The following is an 18081-nucleotide window of genomic DNA, read 5'->3' as shown; positions in this document are numbered from 1 at the left end:
TGCTGCACTAGTTAGGACAGTAGTTACCTGCTATAGGTGCTGCACTAGTTAGGACAGTAGTTACCTGCTATAGGTGCTGTACTAGTTAGGACAGTAGTTACCTGCTATAGGTGCTGCACTAGTTAGGACAGTAGTTACCTGCTATAGGTGCTGCAATAGTTAGGACAGTAGTTACCTGTTATAGGTGCTGCACTAGTTAGGACAGTAGTTACCTGCTATAGGTGCTGCACTAGTTAGGACAGTAGTTACCTGCTATAGGTGCTGTACTAGTTAGGACAGTAGTTACCTGCTATAGGTGCTGCACTAGTTAGGACAGTAGTTACCTGCTATAGGTGCTGCACTAGTTAGGACAGTAGTTACCTGCTATAGGTGCTGTACTAGTTAGGACAGTAGTTACCTGCTATAGGTGCTGCACTAGTTAGGACAGTAGTTACCTGCTATAGGTGCTGTAATAGTTAGGACAGTAGTTACCTGTTATAGGTGCTGTAATAGTTAGGACAGTAGTTACCTGCTATAGGTGCTGTACTAGTTAGGACAGTAGTTACCTGCTATAGGTGCTGCTGTACTCGTTAGGACAGTAGTTACCTGCTATAGGTGCTGCACTAGTTAGGACAGTAGTTACCTGCTATAGGTGCTGTAATAGTTAGGACAGTAGTTACCTGTTATAGGTGCTGTAATAGTTAGGACAGTAGTTACCTGCTATAGGTGCTGTACTAGTTAGGACAGTAGTTACCTGCTATAGGTGCTGCTGTACTCGTTAGGACAGTAGTTACCTGCTATAGGTGCTGCACTAGTTAGGACAGTAGTTACCTGCTATAGGTGCTGTACTAGTTAGGACAGTAGTTACCTGCTATAGGTGCTGCACTAGTTAGGACAGTAGTTACCTGCTATAGGTGCTGCACTAGTTAGGACAGTAGTTACCTGCTATAGGTGCTGGACTAGTTAGGACAGTAGTTACCTGCTATAGGTGCTGTACTAGTTAGGACAGTAGTTACCTGCTATAGGTGCTGTAATAGTTAGGACAGTAGTTACCTGTTATAGGTGTTGCACTAGTTAGGACAGTAGTTACCTGCTATAGGTGCTGTACTAGTTAGGACAGTAGTTACCTGCTATAGGTGCTGTACTAGTTAGGACAGTAGTTACCTGCTATAGGTGCTGCACTAGTTAGGACAGTAGTTACCTGCTATAGGTGCTGTACTAGTTAGGACAGTAGTTACCTGCTATAGGTGCTGCACTAGTTAGGACAGTAGTTACCTGCTATAGGTGCTGCAATAGTTAGGACAGTAGTTACCTGTTATAGGTGCTGCACTAGTTAGGACAGTAGTTACCTGCTATAGGTGCTGCACTAGTTAGGACAGTAGTTACCTGCTATAGGTGCTGTACTAGTTAGGACAGTAGTTACCTGCTATAGGTGCTGTACTAGTTAGGACAGTAGTTACCTGCTATAGGTGCTGCACTAGTTAGGACAGTAGTTACCTGCTATAGGTGCAGCACTAGTTAGGACAGTAGTTACCTGCTATAGGTGCTGTACTAGTTAGGACAGTAGTTACCTGCTATAGGTGCTGCACTAGTTAGGACAGTAGTTACCTGCTATAGGTGCTGCACTAGTTAGGACAGTAGTTACCTGCTATATGTGCTGCACTAGTTAGGACAGTAGTTACCTGCTATAGGTGCTGTACTAGTTAGGACAGTAGTTACCTGCTATAGGTGCTGCACTAGTTAGGACAGTAGTTACCTGCTATAGGTGCTGTACTAGTTAGAACAGTAGTTACCTGCTATAGGTGCTGCACTAGTTAGGACAGTAGTTACCTGCTATAGGTGCTGCACTAGTTAGGACAGTAGTTACCTGCTATAGGTGCTGCACTAGTTAGGACATAGTTACCTGCTATAGGTGCTGCACTAGTTAGGACAGTAGTTACCTGCTATAGGTGCTGTACTAGTTAGGACAGTAGTTACCTGCTATAGGTGCTGTACTAGTTAGGACAGTAGTTACCTGCTATAGGTGCTGTACTCGTTAGGACAGTAGTTACCTGCTATAGGTGCTGTACTAGTTAGGACAGTAGTTACCTGCTATAGGTGCTGCACTAGTTAGGACAGTAGTTACCTGCTATAGGTGCTGCACTAGTTAGGACAGTAGTTACCTGCTATAGGTGCTGTACTAGTTAGGACAGTAGTTACCTGCTATAGGTGCTGTACAAGTTAGGACAGTAGTTACCTGCTATAGGTGCTGTACTAGTTAGGACAGTAGTTACCTGCTATAGGTGCTGCACTAGTTAGGACAGTAGTTACCTGCTATAGGTGCTGCACTAGTTAGGACAGTAGTTACCTGCTATAGGTGCTGTACTAGTTAGGACAGTAGTTACCTGCTATAGGTGCTGCACTAGTTAGGACAGTAGTTACCTGCTATAGGTGCTGTAATAGTTAGGACAGTAGTTACCTGTTATAGGTGCTGTAATAGTTAGGACAGTAGTTACCTGCTATAGGTGCTGTACTAGTTAGGACAGTAGTTACCTGCTATAGGTGCTGCTGTACTCGTTAGGACAGTAGTTACCTGCTATAGGTGCTGCACTAGTTAGGACAGTAGTTACCTGCTATAGGTGCTGTAATAGTTAGGACAGTAGTTACCTGTTATAGGTGCTGTAATAGTTAGGACAGTAGTTACCTGCTATAGGTGCTGTACTAGTTAGGACAGTAGTTACCTGCTATAGGTGCTGCTGTACTCGTTAGGACAGTAGTTACCTGCTATAGGTGCTGCACTAGTTAGGACAGTAGTTACCTGCTATAGGTGCTGTACTAGTTAGGACAGTAGTTACCTGCTATAGGTGCTGCACTAGTTAGGACAGTAGTTACCTGCTAAAGGTGCTGCACTAGTTAGGACAGTAGTTACCTGCTATAGGTGCTGGACTAGTTAGGACAGTAGTTACCTGCTATAGGTGCTGTACTAGTTAGGACAGTAGTTACCTGCTATAGGTGCTGTAATAGTTAGGACAGTAGTTACCTGTTATAGGTGTTGCACTAGTTAGGACAGTAGTTACCTGCTATAGGTGCTGTACTAGTTAGGACAGTAGTTACCTGTTATAGGTGCTGTACTAGTTAGGACAGTAGTTACCTGCTATAGGTGCTGTAATAGTTAGGACAGTAGTTACCTGTTATAGGTGTTGCACTAGTTAGGACAGTAGTTACCTGCTATAGGTGCTGTACTAGTTAGGACAGTAGTTACCTGTTATAGGTTCTGTACTAGTTAGGACAGTAGTTACCTGCTATAGGTGCTGTACTAGTTAGGACAGTAGTTACCTGCTATAGGTGCTGTACTAGTTAGGACAGTAGTTACCTGCTATAGGTGCTGCACTAGTTAGGACAGTAGTTACCTGCTATAGGTGCTGTACTAGTTAGGACAGTAGTTACCTGCTATAGGTGCTGCACTAGTTAGGACAGTAGTTACCTGCTATAGGTGCTGTAATAGTTAGGACAGTAGTTACCTGTTATAGGTGCTGTACTAGTTAGGACAGTAGTTACCTGCTATAGGTGCTGTACTAGTTAGGACAGTAGTTACCTGCTATAGGTGCTGTACTAGTTAGGACAGTAGTTACCTGCTATAGGTGCTGTACTAGTTAGGACAGTAGTTACCTGTTATAGGTGCTGCACTAGTTAGGACAGTAGTTACCTGCTATAGGTGCTGTACTAGTTAGGACAGTAGTTACCTGTTATAGGTGCTGTACTAGTTAGGACAGTAGTTACCTGCTATAGGTGCTGCACTAGTTAGGACAGTAGTTACCTGCTATAGGTGCTGCACTAGTTAGGACAGTAGTTACCTGCTATAGGTGCTGTACTAGTTAGGACAGTAGTTACCTGCTATAGGTGCTGTACTAGTTAGGACAGTAGTTACCTGCTATAGGTGCTGTACTCGTTAGGACAGTAGTTACCTGCTATAGGTGCTGTACTAGTTAGGACAGTAGTTACCTGCTATAGGTGCTAGACTAGTTAGGACAGTAGTTACCTGCTATAGGTGCTGTACTAGTTAGGACAGTAGTTACCTGCTATAGGTGCTGCACTAGTTAGGACAGTAGTTACCTGCTATAGGTGCTGTACTAGTTAGGACAGTAGTTACCTGCTATAGGTGCTGTACTAGTTAGGACAGTAGTTACATGCTATAGGTGCTGCACTAGTTAGGACAGTAGTTACCTGCTATGGGTGCTGTACTAGTTAGGACAGTAGTTACCTGCTATAGGTGCTGCACTAGTTAGGACAGTAGTTACCTGCTATAGGTGCTGTAATAGTTAGGACAGTAGTTACCTGTTATAGGTGCTGCACTAGTTAGGACAGTAGTTACCTGCTATAGGTGCTGCACTAGTTAGGACAGTAGTTACCTGCTATAGGTGCTGTACTAGTTAGGACAGTAGTTACCTGCTATAGGTGCTGCACTAGTTAGGACAGTAGTTACCTGCTATAGGTGCAGCACTAGTTAGGACAGTAGTTACCTGCTATAGGTGCTGCACTAGTTAGGACAGTAGTTACCTGCTATAGGTGCTGCACTAGTTAGGACAGTAGTTACCTGCTATAGGTGCTGCACTAGTTAGGACAGTAGTTACCTGCTATATGTGCTGCACTAGTTAGGACAGTAGTTACCTGCTATAGGTGCTGTACTAGTTAGGACAGTAGTTACCTGCTATAGGTGCTGCACTAGTTAGGACAGTAGTTACCTTCTATAGGTGCTGCACTAGTTAGGACAGTAGTTACCTGCTATAGGTGCTGTACTAGTTAGGACAGTAGTTACCTGCTATAGGTGCTGCACTAGTTAGAACAGTAGTTACCTGCTATAGGTGCAGTACTAGTTAGGAAAGTAGTTACCTGCTATAGGTGCTGTACTAGTTAGAACAGTAGTTACCTGCTATAGGTGCTGTACTAGTTTTGACAGTATTTACCTGCTATATGTGCTGTACTAGTTAGGACAGTAGTTACCTGCTATAGGTGCTGTACTAGTTAGGACAGTAGTTACCTGCTATAGGTGCTGTACTAGTTAGGACAGTAGTTACCTGCTATAGGTGCTGTACTAGTTAGAACAGTAGTTACCTGCTATAGGTGCTGCACTAGTTAGGACAGTAGTTACCTGCTATAGGTGCTGCACTAGTTAGGACAGTAGTTACCTGCTATAGGTGCTGCACTAGTTAGGACAGTAGTTACCTGCTATAGGTGCTGTACTAGTTAGGACAGTAGTTACCTGCTATAGGTGCTGTACTAGTTAGGACAGTAGTTACCTGCTATAGGTGCTGTACTCGTTAGGACAGTAGTTACCTGCTATAGGTGCTGTACTAGTAAGGACAGTAGTTACCTGCTATAGGTGCTGCACTAGTTAGGACAGTAGTTACCTGCTATAGGTGCTGCACTAGTTAGGACAGTAGTTACCTGCTATAGGTGCTGGACTAGTTAGGACAGTAGTTACCTGCTATAGGTGCTGTACTAGTTAGGACAGTAGTTACCTGCTATAGGTGCTGTAATAGTTAGGACAGTAGTTACCTGTTATAGGTGTTGCACTAATTAGGACAGTAGTTACCTGTTATAGGTGCTGTACTAGTTAGGACAGTAGTTACCTGCTATAGGTGCTGTACTAGTTAGGACAGTAGTTACCTGCTATAGGTGCTGCACTAGTTAGGACAGTAGTTACCTTCTATAGGTGCTGCACTAGTTAGGACAGTAGTTACCTGCTATAGGTGCTGTACTAGTTAGGACAGTAGTTACCTGCTATAGGTGCTGCACTAGTTAGGACAGTAGTTACCTGCTATAGGTGCTGCACTAGTTAGGACAGTAGTTACCTGCTATAGGTGCTGTAATAGTTAGGACAGTAGTTACCTGTTATAGGTGCTGTACTAGTTAGGACAGTAGTTACCTGCTATAGGTGCTGTACTAGTTAGGACAGTAGTTACCTGCTATAGGTGCTGTACTAGTTAGGACAGTAGTTACCTGCTATAGGTGCTGCACTAGTTAGGACAGTAGTTACCTGCTATAGGTGCTGTACTAGTTAGGACAGTAGTTACCTGTTATAGGTGCTGCACTAGTTAGGACAGTAGTTACCTGCTATAGGTGCTGTACTAGTTAGGACAGTAGTTACCTGTTATAGGTGCTGTACTAGTTAGGACAGTAGTTACCTGCTATAGGTGCTGCACTAGTTAGGACAGTAGTTACCTGCTATAGGTGCTGCACTAGTTAGGACAGTAGTTACCTGCTATAGGTGCTGTACTAGTTAGGACAGTAGTTACCTGCTATAGGTGCTGTACTAGTTAGGACAGTAGTTACCTGCTATAGGTGCTGTACTCGTTAGGACAGTAGTTACCTGCTATAGGTGCTGTACTAGTTAGGACAGTAGTTACCTGCTATAGGTGCTAGACTAGTTAGGACAGTAGTTACCTGCTATAGGTGCTGTACTAGTTAGGACAGTAGTTACCTGCTATAGGTGCTGCACTAGTTAGGACAGTAGTTACCTGCTATAGGTGCTGTACTAGTTAGGACAGTAGTTACCTGCTATAGGTGCTGCACTAGTTAGGACAGTAGTTACCTGCTATAGGTGCTGTAATAGTTAGGACAGTAGTTACCTGTTATAGGTGCTGTAATAGTTAGGACAGTAGTTACCTGCTATAGGTGCTGTACTAGTTAGGACAGTAGTTACCTGCTATAGGTGCTGTACTAGTTAGGACAGTAGTTACCTGCTATAGGTGCTGTACTAGTTAGGACAGTAGTTACCTGCTATAGGTGTTGCACTAGTTAGGACAGTAGTTACCTGCTATAGGTGCTGTAATAGTTAGGACAGTAGTTACCTGTTATAGGTGTTGCACTAGTTAGGACAGTAGTTACCTGCTATAGGTGCTGTACTAGTTAGGACAGTAGTTACCTGTTATAGGTTCTGTACTAGTTAGGACAGTAGTTACCTGCTATAGGTGCTGTACTAGTTAGGACAGTAGTTACCTGCTATAGGTGCTGTACTAGTTAGGACAGTAGTTACCTGCTATAGGTGCTGCACTAGTTAGGACAGTAGTTACCTGCTATAGGTGCTGTACTAGTTAGGACAGTAGTTACCTGCTATAGGTGCTGCACTAGTTAGGACAGTAGTTACCTGCTATAGGTGCTGCACTAGTTAGGACAGTAGTTACCTGCTATAGGTGCTGTAATAGTTAGGACAGTAGTTACCTGTTATAGGTGCTGTACTAGTTAGGACAGTAGTTACCTGCTATAGGTGCTGTACTAGTTAGGACAGTAGTTACCTGCTATAGGTGCTGTACTAGTTAGGACAGTAGTTACCTGCTATAGGTGCTGTACTAGTTAGGACAGTAGTTACCTGTTATAGGTGCTGCACTAGTTAGGACAGTAGTTACCTGCTATAGGTGCTGTACTAGTTAGGACAGTAGTTACCTGTTATAGGTGCTGTACTAGTTAGGACAGTAGTTACCTGCTATAGGTGCTGCACTAGTTAGGACAGTAGTTACCTGCTATAGGTGCTGCACTAGTTAGGACAGTAGTTACCTGCTATAGGTGCTGTACTAGTTAGGACAGTAGTTACCTGCTATAGGTGCTGTACTAGTTAGGACAGTAGTTACCTGCTATAGGTGCTGTACTCGTTAGGACAGTAGTTACCTGCTATAGGTGCTGTACTAGTTAGGACAGTAATTACCTGCTATAGGTGCTAGACTAGTTAGGACAGTAGTTACCTGCTATAGGTGCTGTACTAGTTAGGACAGTAGTTACCTGCTATAGGTGCTGCACTAGTTAGGACAGTAGTTACCTGCTATAGGTGCTGTACTAGTTAGGACAGTAGTTACCTGCTATAGGTGCTGTACTAGTTAGGACAGTAGTTACATGCTATAGGTGCTGCACTAGTTAGGACAGTAGTTACCTGCTATAGGTGCTGCACTAGTTAGGACAGTAGTTACCTGCTATAGGTGCTGCACTAGTTAGGACAGTAGTTACCTGTTATAGGTGCTGCACTAGTTAGGACAGTAGTTACCTGCTATAGGTGCTGTACTAGTTAGGACAGTAGTTACCTGTTATAGGTGCTGTACTAGTTAGGACAGTAGTTACTTGCTATAGGTGCTGTACTAGTTATGACAGTAGTTACCTGCTATAGGTGCTGCACTAGTTAGGACAGTAGTTACCTGCTATAGGTGCTGCACTAGTTAGGACAGTAGTTACCTGCTATAGGTGCTTCACTAGTTAGGACAGTAGTTACCTGCTATAGGTGCTGTACTAGTTAGGACAGTAGTTACCTGCTATAGGTGCTGCACTAGTTAGGACAGTAGTTACCTGCTATAGGTGCTGTACTAGTTAGGATAGTAGTTACCTGCTATAGGTGCTGCACTAGTTAGGACAGTAGTTACCTGCTATAGGTGCTGTACTAGTTAGGACAGTAGTTAACTGCTATAGATGCTGCACTAGTTAGGACAGTAGTTACCTGCTATAGGTGCTGTACTAGTTAGGACAGTAGTTACCTGCTATAGATGCTGCACTAGTTAGGACAGTAGTTACCTGCTATAGGTGCTGTACTAGTTAGGACAGTAGTTACCTGCTATAGATGCTGCACTAGTTAGGACAGTAGTTACCTGCTATAGGTGCTGTACTAGTTAGGACAGTAGTTACCTGCTATAGGTGCTGCACTAGTTAGGACAGTAGTTACCTGCTATAGGTCCTGTACTAGTTAGGACAGTAGTTACCTGCTATAGGTGCTGTACTAGTTAGGACAGTAGTTACCTGCTATAGGTGCTGTACTAGTTAGGACAGTAGTTACCTGCTATAGGTGCTGTACTAGTTAGGACAGTAGTTACCTTCTATAGGTGCTGTACTAGTTAGGACAGTAGTTACCTGCTATAGGTGCTGCACTAGTTAGGACAGTAGTTACCTGCTATAGGTGCTGTACTAGTTAGGACAGTAGTTACCTGCTATAGGTGCTGCACTAGTTAGGACAGTAGTTACCTGCTATAGGTGCTGCACTAGTTAGGACAGTAGTTACCTGCTATAGGTGCTGTACTAGTTAGGACAGTAGTTACCTGCTATAGGTGCTGTACTAGTTAGGACAGTAGTTACCTGCGTACACCAGCGCGGTGATGGCGGCACTGAGCGCGTGCACTCGCAGTTTCGGCTCCAGTTTGTGTAAGTGAAGAACCACAGCCTGAATAATGAAGCTGCAGATGAGCTCCGCGGCCGCGGCCTCCAGCACCGTCCCGCCCAGCGGGTCGAAGCACTTGTACCCGAACCTCCGGTGCGTCGCGTGGACCTCGGACCAGCCTCGTGACCACACCAGGACCGCGGCTGGTTGCGCCGCGAGCGCCGCCAGCAGCTGGCAGCTCACGAGGGCGGCGGCCGCTCTCACGCTACTCTCTCCGCGGCACACGCGCTCCAGCGGCGGGATGAAGGAGCAGCTCGCCTCGCGGAACGTGACCAGGTGAACGAGCGTGACCACGTAGAGCAGCGTCAGGCGCACGTGCAGCGGCAGCGCGCCGGACGCGTCGCCGAGCAGCTTCAGTTCGCTCGCGCACCAACAGAGCTGCAGCGTGGACACAAGCTCCCGCAGGTAAGTCCCGCGCGCCCCGGGGAGGTACCGTCCCGCGGCCCACCGGCCCAACTCACACAGGAGCACGACGGCTCCCACCACCGCCAGGGACACGAGGAGAGCGGACATGTCCAGGAGCGTCTGACCGGCACCAGGAGCGAACTAAAGAGTGTTTGTGCTGAACTTTCCTCCTGCTTCACGTCAAAGTCCAATCATCCCCCCAGGGCAGCTCCGTCAAGCTGGCCGCACTCAACACCGGAAATATGCACCAAATAAAAGTGTAACGTTTGTTTACTGGCTGTTTTTACATTTAAATGGCAAAAATGAATAAAGACAGAGTTTAAACACTAATGCAATATCACGCTTTTTTACTGTCAAGTCTTAAACCTTTGATAAAGTATTTTTAAAGACAGGGTTTGACCTGGATCTGTCATTTATTTTGAAAAGGTGACAACTTGTCCGCTCTGTGTCTCAAACATCACACACTGCACGATGCTTTGCCAAATCAAATTTAAACACATATTGTGATGTTCTCATAATATAAGAAACTAGAAAATCTGCAATGGCGTCTGCGTCCCCCCCCCTCTCTCTCTCTCTCTCTCTCGACTGGCTCCGTCACAAAAGTCTAAAGAATAAAGTCTAAAGAATTACGCAGACACTCATAATGCCCAAATTCATTTCACTGGGGAAAAAGTACTAATACTTTTGAAGATTCTGCAAAACGTACAAGTTGTTCAAATGTCAAAAGTAATAGCACACGTAATACTGTGAAAGCGATCGTAATGAGGTACAACTTGTTGAAATCGGTTGAAGCGTTAAGGAGTTGAAACTGGCTAAATGGAAAATCATGGAAAACATAATAACTAGATTTTGCAATGGCTGAAGCCATTGCTTGAGTGTCTGCATTCTTGCTGAAAGTGTACATGTGTGTAAGTACAAATTTGTTGAAGTGTGAAGTTGTTGAAGTTGTTTAATTGTGTGAAATTGCCGAATTTGTGTAAAAGTACTTTTTGTGTTAAAAGTTTTTTTTTTGTGTTAAAAGTATTTTTTGTGTTAAAAGTATTTTTTGTGTTAAAAGTTTTTTTGTGTTAAGTATTTTTTGTGTTAAGTGTTTTTTTGTGTTAAAAGTACTTTTGTGTTAAAAGTTTTTTTGTGTTAAAAGTATTTTTTGTGTTAAAAGTATTTTTGTGTTAAAAGTATTTTTTGTGTTAAAAGTATTTTTGTGTTAAAAGTATTTTTTGTGTTAAAAGTACTTTTTGTGTTAAAAGTACTTTTTGTGTTAAAAGTATTTTTGGTGTTAAAAGTATTTTTTGTGTTAAAAGTATTTTTGGTGTTAAAAGTATTTTTTGTGTTAAAAGTACTTTTTGTGTTAAAAGTATTTTTTGTGTTAAAAGTTTTTTTGTGTTAAGTATTTTTTGTGTTAAGTGTTTTTTTGTGTTAAAAGTACTTTTGTGTTAAAAGTTTTTTTGTGTTAAAAGTATTTTTTGTGTTAAAAGTATTTTTGTGTTAAAAGTATTTTTTGTGTTAAAAGTACTTTTTGTGTTAAAAGTATTTTTTGTGTTAAAAGTACTTTTTGTGTTAAAAGTACTTTTTGTGTTAAAAGTATTTTTGGTGTTAAAAGTATTTTTTGTGTTAAAAGTACTTTTTGTGTTAAAAGTATTTTTTGTGTTAAAAGTATTTTTGTGTTAAAAGTATTTTTTGTGTTAAAAGTATTTTTTGTGTTAAAAGTACTTTTTGTGTTAAAAGTATTTTTTGTGTTAAAAGTACTTTTTGTGTTAAAAGTATTTTTTGTGTTAAAAGTATTTCTGTGTTAAAAGTATTTTTTGTGTTAAAAGTACTTTTTGTGTTAAAAGTATTTTTTGTGTTAAAAGTATTTTTTTGTTAAAAGTACTTTTTGTGTTAAAAGTACTTTTTGTGTTAAAAGTATTTTTTGTGTTAAAAGTATTTTTGGCGTTAAAAGTATTTTTTGTGTTAAAAGTATTTTTTGTGTTAAAAGTACTTTTTGTGTTAAAAGTATTTTTTGTGTTAAAAGTATTTTTTGTGTTAAAAGTATTTTTGGTGTAAAAGTATTTTTTTTTATATAAAAGTACTTTTTTGTGTAAAAGTACTGCATGTGTGTAAAAGTACTACATGTGTGTACAAGTACTACATGTGTTTAAATACTAATGTGTTGAATTCTGAATGTGTTGAAAGTGTTTGGAAGTGTGGAAGGGTTAATATTTGTTGAAAACATGAATTGTGTTCAATGCCACATTTATTACAATGGGTTAAAGTACTTTTGTAAATACTGTAAAAAGTACAAGTAGTACAAATGTCAAAAGTAATAGCACACGTAAGACTGTGAAAGCGATCGTAATGAGGTATCACTTGTTGAAATCGGTGAAAGCGTCAAGGAGTTGAAACTTACCGAAGGTGGAAAAGTGTCAAAATACTTATACTTTTGTAAATACTGCAAAAAGTACAAGTATTACAAATGTCAAAAGTAATAGCAGTAATGAGACAGTGAAAGCGATCGTAATGAGGTATCACTTGTTGAAATCGGTGAAAGCGTTAAGGAGTTGAAACGCGCCAAAGGTTTTGGACGTGAAAGGGTTAAATATTACACTTTTACAAATACTGCGAAAAGTGCAAGTAGTACAAATGTCACAAGTAATAGCAATAATGACACAGTGAACACGATCATAATGAGGTATCACTTGTTGAAATCGGTGAAAGCGTTAGGGAGTTGAAAGGCGCCGAAGGTCAGGAAAAAACTGGAAAATATAATAACTAGATTTTGCAATGGCTGAAGCCATTGCTTGAGTGTCTGCATTCTTGCTGAAAGTGTACATGTGTGTAAGTACAAATTTGTTGAAGTGTGAAGTTGTTGAAGTTGTTTAATTGTGTGAAATTGCCAAATTTGTGTAAAAGTACTTTTTTGTGTAAAAGTACTTTTTTGTGTTAAAAGTATTTTTTGTGTTAAAAGTATTTTTTGTGTTAAAAGTACTTTTTGTGTTAAAAGTGTTTTTGTGTTAAAAGTATTTTTTGTGTTAAAAGTATTTTTTGTGTTAAAAGTACTTTTTGTGTTAAAAGTACTTTTTGTGTTAAAAGTATTTTTGTGTTAAAAGTATTTTTGTGTTAAAAGTATTTTTGTGTTAAAAGTATTTTTTGTGTTAAAAGTATTTTTTGTGTTAAAAGTATTTTTTGTGTTAAAAGTACTTTTTGTGTTAAAAGTATTTTTTGTGTTAAAAGTATTTTTTGTGTTAAAAGTACTTTTTGTGTTAAAAGTATTTTTTGTGTTAAAAGTATTTTTTTTGTTAAAAGTACTTTTTGTGTTAAAAGTATTTTTTGTGTTAAAAGTATTTTTGTGTTAAAAGTATTTTTTGTGTTAAAAGTATTTTTTGTGTTAAAAGTACTTTTTGTGTTAAAAGTATTTTTTGTGTTAAAAGTACTTTTTGTGTTAAAAGTATTTTTTGTGTTAAAAGTATTTCTGTGTTAAAAGTATTTTTTGTGTTAAAAGTACTTTTTGTGTTAAAAGTATTTTTTGTGTTAAAAGTATTTTTTTGTTAAAAGTACTTTTTGTGTTAAAAGTACTTTTTGTGTTAAAAGTATTTTTTGTGTTAAAAGTATTTTTGGTGTTAAAAGTATTTTTGGTGTTAAAAGTATTTTTGGTGTTAAAAGTATTTTTGTGTTAAAAGTACTTTTTGTGTTAAAAGTATGTTTTGTGTTAAAAGTATTTTTTGTGTTAAAAGTATTTTTGGTGTAAAAGTATTTTTTTATATAAAAGTACTTTTTTGTGTAAAAGTACTGCATGTGTGTAAAAGTACTACATGTGTGTACAAGTACTACATGTGTTTAAATACTAATGTGTTGAATTCTGAATGTGTTGAAAGTGTTTGGAAGTGTGGAAGGGTTAATATTTGTTGAAAACATGAATTGTGTTCAATGCCACATTTATTACAATGGGTTAAAGTACTTTTGTAAATACTGTAAAAAGTACAAGTAGTACAAATGTCAAAAGTAATAGCACACGTAAGACTGTGAAAGCGATCGTAATGAGGTATCACTTGTTGAAATCGGTGAAAGCGTCAAGGAGTTGAAACTTACCGAAGGTGGAAAAGTGTCAAAATACTTATACTTTTGTAAATACTGCAAAAAGTACAAGTATTACAAATGTCAAAAGTAATAGCAGTAATGAGACAGTGAAAGCGATCGTAATGAGGTATCACTTGTTGAAATCGGTGAAAGCGTTAAGGAGTTGAAACGCGCCAAAGGTTTTGGACGTGAAAGGGTTAAATATTACACTTTTACAAATACTGCGAAAAGTGCAAGTAGTACAAATGTCACAAGTAATAGCAATAATGAGACAGTGAACACGATCATAATGAGGTATCACTTGTTGAAATCGGTGAAAGCGTTAGGGAGTTGAAAGGCGCCGAAGGTCAGGAAAAAACTGGAAAATATAATAACTAGATTTTGCAATGGCTGAAGCCATTGCTTGAGTGTCTGCATTCTTGCTGAAAGTGTACATGTGTGTAAGTACAAATTTGTTGAAGTGTGAAGTTGTTGAAGTTGTTTAATTGTGTGAAATTGCCGAATTTGTGTAAAAGTACTTTTTTGTGTAAAAGTACTTTTTTGTGTTAAAAGTATTTTTTGTGTTAAAAGTATTTTTTGTGTTAAAAGTACTTTTTGTGTTAAAAGTGTTTTTGTGTTAAAAGTATTTTTTGTGTTAAAAGTATTTTTTGTGTTAAAAGTACTTTTTGTGTTAAAAGTACTTTTTGTGTTAAAAGTATTTTTGTGTTAAAAGTATTTTTGTGTTAAAAGTATTTTTGTGTTAAAAGTATTTTTTGTGTTAAAAGTATTTTTTGTGTTAAAAGTACTTTTTGTGTTAAAAGTATTTTTTGTGTTAAAAGTATTTTTTGTGTTAAAAGTACTTTTTGTGTTAAAAGTATTTTTTGTGTTAAAAGTATTTTTTGTGTTAAAAGTACTTTTTGTGTTAAAAGAATTTTTTGTGTTAAAAGTATTTTTGTGTTAAAAGTATTTTTTGTGTTAAAAGTATTTTTTGTGTTAAAAGTACTTTTTGTGTTAAAAGTATTTTTTGTGTTAAAAGTACTTTTTGTGTTAAAAGTATTTTTTGTGTTAAAAGTATTTCTGTGTTAAAAGTATTTTTTGTGTTAAAAGTACTTTTTGTGTTAAAAGTATTTTTTGTGTTAAAAGTATTTTTTTGTTAAAAGTACTTTTTGTGTTAAAAGTACTTTTTGTGTTAAAAGTATTTTTTGTGTTAAAAGTATTTTTGGTGTTAAAAGTATTTTTGGTGTTAAAAGTATTTTTGGTGTTAAAAGTATTTTTGTGTTAAAAGTACTTTTTGTGTTAAAAGTATGTTTTGTGTTAAAAGTATTTTTTGTGTTAAAAGTATTTTTGGTGTAAAAGTATTTTTTTTATGTAAAAGTACTTTTTTTGTAAAAGTACTGCATGTGTGTAAAAGTACTACATGTGTGTAAAAGTACTACATGTGTTTAAATACTAATGTGTTGAATTCTGGATGTGTTGAAAGTGTTTGGAAGTGTGGAAGTGTTAATATTTGTTGAAAACATGACTTGTGTTCAATGCCACATTTATTACAATGAGTACTTTTGTAAATACTGTAAAAAGTACAGGTAGTACAAATGTCAAAAGTAATAGCAAACGTAAGACTGTGAAAGTGATCGTAATGAGGTATCACTTGTTGAAATCGGTGAAAGCGTCAAGGAGTTGAAACTTACCGAAGGTGGAAAAGTGTCAAAATACTTATACTTTTGTAAATACTGCAAAAAGTACAAGTATTACAAATGTCAAAAGTAATAGCAGTAATGAGACAGTGAAAGCGATCGTAATGAGGTATCACTTGTTGAAATCGGTGAAAGCGTTAAGGAGTTGAAACGCGCCAAAGGTTTTGGACGTGAAAGGGTTAAATATTATACTTTTACAAATACTGCGAAAAGTGCAAGTAGTACAAATGTCACAAGTAATAGCAATAATGACACAGTGAACACGATCATAATGAGGTATCACTTGTTGAAATCGGTGAAAGCGTTAGGGAGTTGAAAGGCGCCGAAGGTCAGGAAAAAACTGGAAAATATAATAACTAGATTTTGCAATGGCTGAAGCCATTGCTTGAGTGTCTGCATTCTTGCTGAAAGTGAACATGTGTGTAAGTACAAATTTGTTGAAGTGTGAAGTTGTTGAAGTTGTTTAATTGTGTGAAATTGCCAAATTTGTGTAAAAGTACTTTTTTGTGTAAAAGTACTTTTTTGTGTAAAAGTACTTTTTGTGTTAAAAGTTTTTTTTTGTGTTAAAAGTTTTTTTGTGTTAAAAGTACTTTTTGTGTTAAAAGTATTTTTTGTGTTAAAAGTTTTTTTGTGTTAAAAGTATTTTTTGTGTTAAAAGTATTTTTTGTGTTAAAAGTACTTCTTGTGTTAAAAGTATTTTTTTATGTTAAAAGTATTTCTGTGTTAAAAGTTTTTTTTTGTGTTAAAAGTATTTTTTGTTAAAAGTACTTTTTGTGTTAAAAGTACTTTTTGTGTTAAAAGTATTTTTTGTGTTAAAAGTATTTTTGGTGTTAAAAGTATTTTTGGTGTTAAAAGTATTTTTGGTGTTAAAAGTATTTTTGTGTTAAAAGTACTTTTTGTGTTAAAAGTATGTTTTGTGTTAAAAGTATTTTTTGTGTTAAAAGTATTTTTGGTGTAAAAGTATTTTTTTATATAAAAGTACTTTTTGTGTAAAAGTACTGCATGTGTGTAAAAGTACTACATGTGTGTACAAGTACTACATGTGTTTAAATACTAATGTGTTGAATTCTGAATGTGTTGAAAGTGTTTGGAAGTGTGGAAGGGTTAATATTTGTTGAAAACATGAATTGTGTTCAATGCCACATTTATTACAATGGGTTAAAGTACTTTTGTAAATACTGTAAAAAGTACAAGTAGTACAAATGTCAAAAGTAATAGCACACGTAAGACTGTGAAAGCGATCGTAATGAGGTATCACTTGTTGAAATCGGTGAAAGCGTCAAGGAGTTGAAACTTACCGAAGGTGGAAAAGTGTCAAAATACTTATACTTTTGTAAATACTGCAAAAAGTACAAGTATTACAAATGTCAAAAGTAATAGCAGTAATGAGACAGTGAAAGCGATCGTAATGAGGTATCACTTGTTGAAATCGGTGAAAGCGTTAAGGAGTTGAAACGCGCCAAAGGTTTTGGACGTGAAAGGGTTAAATATTACACTTTTACAAATACTGCGAAAAGTGCAAGTAGTACAAATGTCACAAGTAATAGCAATAATGAGACAGTGAACACGATCATAATGAGGTATCACTTGTTGAAATCGGTGAAAGCGTTAGGGAGTTGAAAGGCGCCGAAGGTCAGGAAAAAACTGGAAAATATAATAACTAGATTTTGCAATGGCTGAAGCCATTGCTTGAGTGTCTGCATTCTTGCTGAAAGTGTACATGTGTGTAAGTACAAATTTGTTGAAGTGTGAAGTTGTTGAAGTTGTTTAATTGTGTGAAATTGCCGAATTTGTGTAAAAGTACTTTTTTGTGTAAAAGTACTTTTTTGTGTTAAAAGTATTTTTTGTGTTAAAAGTATTTTTTGTGTTAAAAGTACTTTTTGTGTTAAAAGTGTTTTTGTGTTAAAAGTATTTTTTGTGTTAAAAGTATTTTTTGTGTTAAAAGTACTTTTTGTGTTAAAAGTACTTTTTGTGTTAAAAGTATTTTTGTGTTAAAAGTATTTTTGTGTTAAAAGTATTTTTGTGTTAAAAGTATTTTTTGTGTTAAAAGTATTTTTTGTGTTAAAAGTACTTTTTGTGTTAAAAGTATTTTTTGTGTTAAAAGTATTTTTTGTGTTAAAAGTACTTTTTGTGTTAAAAGTATTTTTTGTGTTAAAAGTATTTTTTGTGTTAAAAGTACTTTTTGTGTTAAAAGTATTTTTTGTGTTAAAAGTATTTTTGTGTTAAAAGTATTTTTTGTGTTAAAAGTATTTTTTGTGTTAAAAGTACTTTTTGTGTTAAAAGTATTTTTTGTGTTAAAAGTACTTTTTGTGTTAAAAGTATTTTTTGTGTTAAAAGTATTTCTGTGTTAAAAGTATTTTTTGTGTTAAAAGTACTTTTTGTGTTAAAAGTATTTTTTGTGTTAAAAGTATTTTTTTGTTAAAAGTACTTTTTGTGTTAAAAGTACTTTTTGTGTTAAAAGTATTTTTTGTGTTAAAAGTATTTTTGGTGTTAAAAGTATTTTTGGTGTTAAAAGTATTTTTGGTGTTAAAAGTATTTTTGTGTTAAAAGTACTTTTTGTGTTAAAAGTATGTTTTGTGTTAAAAGTATTTTTTGTGTTAAAAGTATTTTTGGTGTAAAAGTATTTTTTTATATAAAAGTACTTTTTTGTGTAAAAGTACTGCATGTGTGTAAAAGTACTACATGTGTGTACAAGTACTACATGTGTTTAAATACTAATGTGTTGAATTCTGAATGTGTTGAAAGTGTTTGGAAGTGTGGAAGGGTTAATATTTGTTGAAAACATGAATTGTGTTCAATGCC

The 18081-nt window shown here is 36.9% G+C and overlaps 1 protein-coding gene across 1 annotated transcript in view; it reads right to left on the bottom strand.

Annotated features, from left to right (window-relative positions):
* LOC140361264 (aquaporin-11-like) overlaps positions 1–9663 on the bottom strand; it is a 32194-nt gene extending 22531 nt beyond the window's left edge. Inside the window, exon 1 of the mRNA XM_072447017.1 lies at positions 9067–9663. Coding sequence (XP_072303118.1) covers positions 9067–9661 — 595 coding nt within the window. The 5' untranslated portion in view covers positions 9662–9663. The remainder of the gene's footprint in view (positions 1–9066) is intronic.
* Between the last annotated feature and the right edge of the window lie 8418 nt (positions 9664–18081).

Source organism: Eucyclogobius newberryi, unplaced genomic scaffold (genome assembly GCF_026437365.1).
Source record: "Eucyclogobius newberryi isolate DKJ021-1_F unplaced genomic scaffold, fEucNew1.0.hap1 SCAF_15, whole genome shotgun sequence".
Classification (NCBI taxonomy): Eukaryota; Metazoa; Chordata; class Actinopteri; order Gobiiformes; family Gobiidae; genus Eucyclogobius; species Eucyclogobius newberryi.
The sequence above is the reverse complement of the archived record's forward strand: the minus strand, read 5'-3'. Positions and strand labels throughout refer to the sequence as shown.